This window comes from Halyomorpha halys, unplaced genomic scaffold, assembly GCF_000696795.3.
Source record: "Halyomorpha halys isolate HHAL.00 unplaced genomic scaffold, Hhal_1.1 Scaffold951.1, whole genome shotgun sequence".
In the NCBI taxonomy this organism is placed as follows: Eukaryota; Metazoa; Arthropoda; class Insecta; order Hemiptera; family Pentatomidae; genus Halyomorpha; species Halyomorpha halys.
In genome coordinates, this window is record NW_027105613.1 from 27,566 (window position 1) to 37,774 (window position 10,209).

At 26.7% G+C, this 10,209-nt stretch overlaps 1 protein-coding gene and 1 long non-coding RNA gene across 2 annotated transcripts in view; one reads left to right on the forward strand and one right to left on the reverse strand.

Moving 5' to 3' along the window:
* Positions 1-1,143: 1,143 nt before the first annotated feature.
* The window catches only part of LOC106687368 (rho GTPase-activating protein 44), a gene marked incomplete in the record, with an annotated part of 54,853 nt that continues 45,787 nt past the window's right edge, over positions 1,144-10,209 (forward strand). The window contains 3 exon segments of the mRNA XM_067052496.1: positions 1,144-1,869; positions 2,115-2,256; positions 10,070-10,143. Of these exon segments, the coding sequence (XP_066908597.1) occupies positions 1,817-1,869; positions 2,115-2,256; positions 10,070-10,143 (269 nt within the window).
* The window catches only part of LOC136797045 (uncharacterized), a 19,378-nt gene continuing 14,555 nt past the window's right edge, over positions 5,387-10,209 (reverse strand). The window contains exons 2-3 of the long non-coding RNA XR_010844848.1: positions 8,309-8,587; positions 5,387-6,090 (exon numbers count right to left, since the gene is read on the reverse strand). This is a non-coding gene — a long non-coding RNA (uncharacterized lncRNA). The remainder of the gene's footprint in view (positions 6,091-8,308; positions 8,588-10,209) is intronic.

Consider the following 10,209-nt stretch of genomic DNA (forward strand, 5'->3'; position numbering starts at 1 on the left):
TAATAAGATATATAAGTAAGATTAAAGATACATAAATAGTCAACAAATTTAAAATAGCATGATGAAATGGACAAAACAAAGGGAATATACAATGGATAAATGGAGGGTTTAGTTATTATTTATTTTTTATAATTCTTACCTCTACAATATTATATTTTATCTTCTATTAGTATCATCTACTATCTACTTAATTTATTGTTATGTGTATTTCCAAGCTAGTTTGTTATTTTTTTTTTCTCGGAATTAATATTGCCATCTCGTTCAGTTTTTCAGCCCTGGTGAAGGCATAAAATTTAGGTCGAAACGTCGGCACAAATAAATAAGTTTTTCTTGTGTATTATAATTGACCACATCCTCAATCATTTCCCTCTCATGTCATTAAGCGATATTTTTTTATTATATATATAAATAATTTACCGCATAATTTAAAATAACGAAGATGGTCAGGTTTGCGGTCAAAAAAGAATAAATATAGTTAGCAACTAATTATTTTTCAACGCTTCGCCCCACTTTGTAGAACTTCATCAGAGCTTTTCAAGTTGATAGCTTTAGAGACTTTTGATATTTTTTTTTATTTTCACAATCTTTTTTTAACCACATTGCTACGTGTTGATTTTTCTGAAACATATACAAATATGTTTCTACAACTATTATTGATTTATTACGTTGAGAAATTTCGTTCAGGGTGTATTTTTTAAAAAAAATATTGCTCCAAGACTATGAGTATTACGTTGAGAAATTTCGTTCAGGGTGTATTTTTTAAAAAAATATTGCTCCAAGACTATAGGAATTAGTAATGTATTCAATATTTCAAAGAAAGGAGAATTTAATTATTTTATATTGTTGTGAACAAAACAAACTTATAAATCATACTTATTCATAATATGAAATATTCTAGTTTTAGTAACTAAAGTTGTCATTAAAGAGAATCATTACTCATTTCAATTATTTTGAGATAATGTTGAAGTGATAAAGAGAATGAAAGATTAATCGACTTTAAAATTCTTATCTTTGATGTTTTAAGCACAATATGATAAAATGTAATCTTATCATTTATAGAATGTTATAGCTAGTATATTTTTAACTGATGGTTCGATCTAATTAAACAAAAATTATTTTTAAAAATATGAAGAGTGTACTGGCATTATTAAATAAAACACGCTAAATAAAAAGGCATTAAAAAAAAGAAAATTAAGTTAAAACACGTTCTTTCTTGTTCAAAAGGTCAATGAGATTAAATTGATACGCTTATAACAAATCTTATGAGATGATTATTTCGAGGCAAAGAGAGGGGGGGAGACTGGTAATTGTAGACACTCTATTGTAAAAATGAATCAAGCGATTGAAACTTAATTTCTATATATTTATACTTGTTAATATACAATTTATAAGAGATAATTGTTTAAAGTATAAAATTCAGTAGAGAATCTTCAAATACTGATTTGAAATGTTTTGTTATGTTGTTGTAGTGACCAGATAGGGTGCAAGCCTTGCCGAGCCCAGTCACATCTCGGTGTCAGGTTAAATATAATTCTATCTGCTCGGCTGATATTATTGTGTCGTGTCGAAATAATACTTTTGATTATTTGATGAAAAATGATATATCCTCCCTTAGTAATACATTATTAATCCGTATCTATTTACTTCAATCAATAACCTTTTTTTTAACCTTGGGTGTGGTGGTTTAGTTGTTATGCTAATAAATGACACTCAGCTCAAAGATATACGATATCGGTTTCAGTTAGCAAAACTTCCGATAACGATTCCCTAGAGGATGCATGATAGTTGTGTCTAGTGGTCACCACTTCAATGCAACATGAAGAAACAATTTTTCAGGGTGAAACAACTTGCAGATCAAACTTTTTCCAGGTTAGTTTTGATTTTAAATAAAGATGAATATATATTGAACTCGAACAAAACGAGTATTTCACATAAATTCATTATTTATTTTTATTAATTTTGAGCTTTAACGAAGGCAAAGATTCAAGTTTATCTTAAGCTGGCTGTTATCATTTTTTGATTGTTTCCATTGGGAATTTTGATGTGTTCAGTGTTTATTATTATGGAAAGTTTCAAATTAATGTGTGTAGTGAATAAATTGTGTCATGCCACAGAGCCGGAAAGACAGAAGCTCTGTCAGATGATCTACAAGATGCAGAAAGGAGAGTTGAGTTCATTCGGAATGTTTGTTTGAATGCTGGGAAGAAATTGACGAATCCAAACGCTGGGCATGAGTCAGCAAGAGAAAAACGACTGGTGAGTGAATAGCTCATTTTGATTTAGATGTTTAGATTTAGTTTTTATAAATGTGTAATTTAATAGTATTTTTCATTGATGTATTGTCAACATTGAGTAAATATTTTTTTTTCTTTTTTGACAGTTGTGTGGCAAATATAAATTCCTGCCTTTTCTCAATATACTTGTGTCTCAATTCGTTGTTTTGTTCAAATATATAAAGTATACATTTTTTATTAAATACTAATTTATCAAATCGAAGAATTATAGATCGGTATTAGTTTATTAGTTAATCATAAATAGTTTGGATAGTCAGGTATCAATCATCAGGTTACTGGCCTATCTGGAGTGGTATTATATTGAGAATCTTACATCATCTTTGGATGCTTCCTGTATATTGTTTTCATGACTAGATGAAAAAATTAACTTTAATTTAAACTTGTTAAAATATTTTATCACATTTGATAATATTTATAATCTTATTAACATTGTAAAATCAAATTTTCCGGTATGAAAAAATAATTTTTTTCAACTCCTGAAATAAGACTACATTTCTTAAGTAATTGTTTTAATACTTGATACCAGTTTTTATTTTTACTGTTTGAGAGTTGTTTGTAATTAGTAAATAACATAGTTTATTGAATTTCTTTTAAATATAAGCGTGTTAAATATTAAAACTATTTTTTAATTAATTTAATCTGAATTTTTTTTTTGTAATTTTAAATTGTTTATAAAATTCCAATATCAGATGAGAATATTTTTTGTTACTTTGTTTAAATTATGTTTCTTAGGCCTCAAAAATATGCTTATGCTGAGTTGAGATTGGATTTTTCCTATTTCGGTATGGCACGCAGTATAGTTCTTAATTGTGTCATAAAAACAGTTTTTAAAATAGTGAATCTTCTGAAGTAATGATTCGAAACCCACTGATTTTTTTTAAAATCGTCAACTCAATTGAAGAATCTACAGTGATTGATTTTTAATCACAGTAACATACAATGTCATGTGCACGCTTTCATGGTCCGTTTTTTATTCTTTTATCCTGCATGGTCAGGTTATATTTCAAATTTCATTACAAGACATTCAATATACATATTTTTGTTACATTTTCTTTAGAAATCTAATTCAATGGCTATTTGACATTTTCACATTTATGATAAACTCCTGTGCCCTTTTAATGCTGACATTTAAATGTCTACTGCCACTGTGGAGGTATAGAGAGTCCATAATGTTAGATTTAAATGAAAGTAAAACTATTTAATATAGTCTATGATATTATTTAGAAATACTTAGTTTCTTATATTTATGGAAATCTGTAAGGCACTGAACTCTCAGAGATGTGCAAAAATTAGCTGTAGCTGAAACTAATCGCTAAAATTGCCATGGATACGAACCTTATTCATGAATGAACCATTGATAAATAATTATCGTATCTATGGCAGTTTTAGCTATTAATTTCAACCATAGCTAATTTTTGCCCAACTCTACCCGTACTGAGTTGAGGCTTGGTTCTAGTCGGAGACTTATTATCTGTCAAGAAACATTTCATCCTTCCTAAGCACTAAAAAAAAGACCCTTTCTAGATCGTAATGGATCAAGTTTTTTTTTTTTTTTTTAAATTGATATAATTTATTTTTTCTTCTGTATTTATATAGGTATTTTAGATTTTTTTTTAGTTGTATTTTATTATTATTTATGATTTACAAAATTTTAAGTCCATTAATTATGTTTTATTCTCTGACTTAAAATTTGTAGCTCATTGTCAAGGTGCATTATTTACACCTCTGAATAAATATCTGACTGATTTTACTCCTTTATTAAAAATTGTCATTAAATTATGAAAAAAAAAAAATTATATTCAATTGTTGATGAAACATAACCGATGTGCTGATAAATACCTCAAGCAGAGATGCGCAAAAATTAACTATTGTTGAAAATAATAGCTAATATTGCCATGGATACGACCGTTATTCATGAATGAACCATTGATAAATAAATATTGTATCCATGGCAATATTAGCTATTAGTTTCAACTACAGTTAATTTTTACCTAACTCTGACCTGAAGGTTGTATTTAATGAATGTTTGTTTTTTTTTATTCAATTTATAATTTTAAATATTTACATTTTTTGCTAAGGATAATCATAGACAAAATGTCTAAAGAAATAAAACAAAACAATTTTGTTAATTTTCTTTTTTAACCTTTTTTAAGATGTTCTTATAATTGCAAAGGAATTGTCCTTAAGTTATGAGTAAACTTTATTCAATGTAGTGATAGTAAATTTGATTAAATTAAAAATATTCTAAATCTTAGTTTAAATTCATTTCATTGAAATTTAAATTCATTTAAACTTTTCAAAATATTTATTCGAACATTTATTTGAATTGATTTAAAGTAATATAATATTTTGGTTCAATTTTTGGCACTTAGTATTTTTTTTATACTCTTTTTAAAGTTAATGACTTTGAGTTTCATTAAGATGACGAATTTAGATTTTTAAAATTTTATTGTACATATATAAAGAATCTGGTAGTTTCCCAGATTTTGAAATTTTATCTCTCCATCATTTCCACTTGGTATGATATTGAAATTTAAAATTTCAAGTTACACATTTTATTATGAGTCGATGATAGGGAATGAAAATCTTGTTACTATCTGGTTATCCTATTTGAGTTGTGAATTTTGATCACCTACCAGCGATACAATTTGTTAGAGAATTAATACAAAAAAAAAAAAAATAGTTTAAGCAGCAGAGTTTTGTCACTAAGTTTATACATCTCGTTTTGGTTCTGGAAAAGTAATTTAAATATTTTCAAATTGAAAAAAAAAATATTGGTAAGAGATATAAAACATTGAAACCTCTAATAGGTTCTTCTTTAACACCGACTCAATTCACATTCTAATTCCATTTGGTAGTACCTTAGACGAGGAAAATTTTTTTTTAAATGTGAAAAAGTCCATATTTCAACTGAAATTCATCACCTAGAAAATAACTATACATAACGAATTTCAGCTCAATTGATTGAAAGAAACAAAATATACATTGTAACGTCTTTTTTACAATTGTAGAGAAACAAGAAACAATTATAACATCTTTTTTAATTCGGAGTTTTGTTGTTATCAGCACAGGATACCACTTGGCATATGCTTTTCAAGCTAACAGGTTCGTTTTATTCTCTTTTTTTTTTTTCCTATCTTTATTTTACCACCTCTACTTTTCTCATTTTCCTTACCCACGTTATTAGTTATTTTCATCATATATTATTATTGTTGTTTTCAAAAAAATTTTTTTTTCTTCTATTCATTTCTTTTGTTAAACTTTACTTATATTTTGCCTCTTTATCAATTATTGTGGTTACATATATTTTCTTTCTATCATCTTTATTTTTCTTTCCATATTTCAATTTTTAAATTATTAATAACTAATATATTCATACTTCTTTGCATTATATAACTTCATTTTTATTTTATTTCCTTAATTATGTTATTTTACCTACTTGTTCAATTACCTACGTATACATTTTATTTTCCACTTCTCACATCACTTCATTTTATTAATTCCATTCTGTAAAATTATCCACTTTATGTCATTCTGTTTAAATTTTCTTTCTTCATATTTATTCTTATTGGTTGTTATCTTGTTCTGTTCTTAGCCCTGATGAAGGCTAGAAACTAGCCGAAATGTTGGCACAATTAAATAAGTTGTCTCCTTGTACAAGTCATCCACGGTCAAATATCTCTCATAATTATGAAACAATATATAATATTGGTATATTTATAACATACCCAAAACCAAGAATGTTCTAGGATTTATGAAGCAGATATTAAATAATCCACCATCCACTTCTGATGACCTACAACATAGTGTAAAAGTTTATTATTTTAGACAAAAAAAGTAGGACTAAAAGATAATCAATTAATTAGAAAAATTTATATTTTTGAATTGTTTATTTCATTAAGTACATAAAATAAATAATATATTTAAATCTCCAACATTGCAATGATAGCTGTCTAGATATTAGATTAAATTAGGATTATTAAAAGGAAATTGAAAAAAAAAATATTGACTTTAAAGACAAGAGAGAAAAACACCTAATTTACAAACCATACTCCCCTAATAGATAGCATTGCTATGCTGACTAGCGTGCTTATCAATATATTATAGCTTCATTATAGATGTATTTTCCCCTTTTTAATTACTATATCATCATTAAATTATATTTCCTTATCTGTTTTTTATATTTTTTTTTAACCTCTATTGCATTCTCATTTATTTATTTTTCAAGTCAGCCCTATTTCATAACATGGTAAGATTTTATATCTTAAAAAAAGAAATGACTAAAATAAATAAAACTTCAAAAATTAATTTCTACAAATATTTGCATCTGCCATAATCTATATTAACTAATATATATTTGAATTTAGTGAATCTGTTTTATTGCTACATAGTTTACCAGTATAACTTTCTTGTAGTCAGAATTGAAAACTGTTTTGTCTTAGCATTCCATGAAAAATAGTAATTAAATTTCTCTATCAAATGGTTTTTTTCTTTCATTTTTTTAAATGTTGTTCAATTTCAACGAATGAACATTTCTCATTGCTTCTTACAATAGTGTAAGATCTGTTTCTAATCCTTTACTTGATTCGAGAACTGTATTCCAGATTCAAGTATTTCGTCCGAATGTAAATATTCATTCTTATAGGATAATTTTCTTCATATATTTTTATCTCTTCTTGAACTGTGATGGTTTCTTTGGTAAAAAAGCTTTATAATTCAGAGTTATTATGTTAAGGGTTGTGTGTGTTAATTTCCTATTTTGTATTAGTTCAGAAAAAAAATTAACGACATATCTTTTAAATAAGCCTTATCTTGTTCTTATTTTCCTTGAGATAAATATTCTGCTTCTTTTAATAGAGGCAAAAAACGTTACATTATTAATTTTTTTAAATACCTTGTTAGAAATAATTTTTGTGAAGGTTTCCTTCAATGACAAATGACACCCCTTATCAAGTACTTGTTGCTTTTGCAGATATTTGGTATGGAAGTAGCTTAGGATTGGCAAATTCATTATTAGTTACTGCATAAAATATGCGAATGCTGGCTGTGTGATAAAAAAATAGAAAAAACACTGTAAATAGTTTTTTACAAAGTTTAACTGTTTATTAAGTCAAAATATATGTTTTTCTTTGTTTTTATTTCTATATTTGACTGCACTCCCTTTCATAATTTCCTAGATTTAATCCTTAAAGAACAATCTGTTATCATATAGTGATATACAGTTTTATCGATTACTTGTGATATAAACCATTATTTCAATAACTTATTACTAGAGACTGGATTTTTGTGCAGTAAAAACTCAAAATGTGTATAAAATGCCCAATTCTACAATCATTGACTTCATTATTCAATTTAAGATATTAATACATGAAAAGCTTACCTAACCATGTTTGAATCAATTAAACTCGCTAAATATTTTCTACGTTTATGTAAAAATACATTATAAATTGAACTATTGATAAAAAACCATTTTGTCCATAATTGAAAAGCTATGAGGAAGCTAATATTAAATGATTTTATATTCCAATTATGAATACTGGAATTCAATTTAAAACTTTTCAAAAGTACCTCAGTTTTCAATTTTTGAAAGACACACACGGCACTATGCAGACAGTAGTATTTCAAAATATTCTTGCAAGCTAAGTTTTTAATTTTTTTTATTTTTCCCTTGAACTACACAAAGCATATTCGTCCACTTAGTTTATCAATTATGTACTTACATACGAATATACCATTAGCCATATAACTAACTAGTAATAAATCATTGTAGAATAGCTTTAAAATGATTAATTAAAAATATTTTTGTATATTCACTTTTGGAATTTTGTTTAACTTTAAAATAATTAATAAAAAAGTAAAACTTAAAATTAAAATTTGTAATTCCCACTAGTCACGACAAAATCAGGCAGAAGAATGGAGGATTGGGATAGGCAGAGTGGGAATTCAAGTTAAAAACAATTAAACTGAAGGTTCTCTAAAACAAGCTTATTCTAGAGAGACTTTTTCAATGTTACCTGAAGTCACTGGTTAATACTATTCCAAGAATATTTGTTGCTTGTGTTTACTTATTATTATTTTTTTGTTAGATTGAATTCCACTCTTCATTTGTTAATCATTACATTGCCTTAGCTCAATTCTTGTTAGTTTTAAACTATAAATTAAAAATAATAAAATGAAATTAGTATAATTATATATAAGAAGATGGTCAGGGTTGCGGTCAAAGGAGAAACAAAAATTGTTTACAACTATTTACTCTCCGACGCTTCGCCCCACCCTGCAGGGCTTCATCAGGGCTAAAAAGATACAAAATGATACAATGATAAGAATAAAAATACAAAGATAAGATACAATGATAAGAATAAAAATAAGTAACAATAGCAAGAGTAAAAATTTTTTATAAAAATAAGTAAAATATACAGTTAAAAAAGTACAGGAGATGTACATAAAACAAAAACAATACGGAGAAGGAAAAAAAAATAGAGATTAAATAAATGTCATGAAAGAATAATTAAAAATAAATAAGTAATAATAAAGATATAAAATGATAATAAATGAGCAAAGAACAAATCAGGACAACCTACCTGTTCAAAGCAAACGGTTGAACAGGAGGCAACAACTATATATACATATATATAATATAAGTATATATTGGCTATATAATAATGAGAAATTTAGTTTAATAAGATTTAATAAAAGCATTTAACTAAATTCATAATTGTCGAATTTTGTCCAAAAAGTGTAAAACATGCAATTTTGTGTAGAAAAACCTCAAAACATGCAATTTTGTGGAAAAACCCTAAAACGTGCTATTTTATGCAATATAAAATTAGTGTTATTTGAAAGTCTTTTCCATGAATCGAATTTCTGTCGAAGTTTGACAGAAGTTAGTACATGAGAACAAAAGATGCAGTTGTTTGAAAATCCTATAGCACTTCAAATATTCCCTAGATCGTTGATCAAATATTTCCGAGATCTTTGATATATTTTTTTCCTCCTGTATATTTAATCCTATTTAAGTAATTAAATTGTACTTATTAATTATCTTTTATTAATAAGTCTTAAACTAAGTGAGCAGGGTAGCTCAGTGTGTAAGGCAGTGTATTATTAACTCCCAGGACCCAGGTTCTAATTCGGCTGTGGCAGATAATTATTTATTCTGTTACTATAACCGTAAGTCAACCCTGTGGGGTTGGGAGCCTCTTGGGGCACACCCAGCCTCTATAAAGTGGTTATACTAAATTGGATTAAAATCCTGACGGTTGAGCATCATCTGGAACATATCACCTCCTTGCATAACTGTTGGTATGGTAACAGTACTTCCTTACAAAGTATTGAACCCCTGACCCTTCATGGGCTGTAGTGGTACTGTTTTTTTGTTTTTATATTATTAGAAAGTTAACACTGGAATACAGGATTTAAATTATATATTATGAACTAAAATATATTATATATCTGTATATTAATATTATATAACATATAAATGATTGTAACTGTATTTTTCAAACTATGATGGAGGGGAGGTGGTTGGCGGTGCGGTCAAAAAGGAATAAAAAATAGTTGACAACTATTTATTTTCTTATGTTTCCCACTATTTATGCCCCCACTTTGAAGAGCTTCATAAGGCCTGCTAAGTTGAAGAATAACGAAAAAGTCAATATAGATATAATATAAATTTAGATATTTTCACATATTAAGCAAATAATTCAGTTAATACCATTTCATTTGAATTATTATTTATATTTGTAAAATACAATTTTGTTTTCTTTATTTTTTAGAAAAAAACTCCCGAACACCTTCTTGGGAATTCCATGCTGGAAAATGTGGGGAGTGAAGATGACCATTTACTTAGGTAATAAGGATTTTTTAAAAATTTTCATTACTAAAATTACGTGATGTATAACTTATATGTATATAG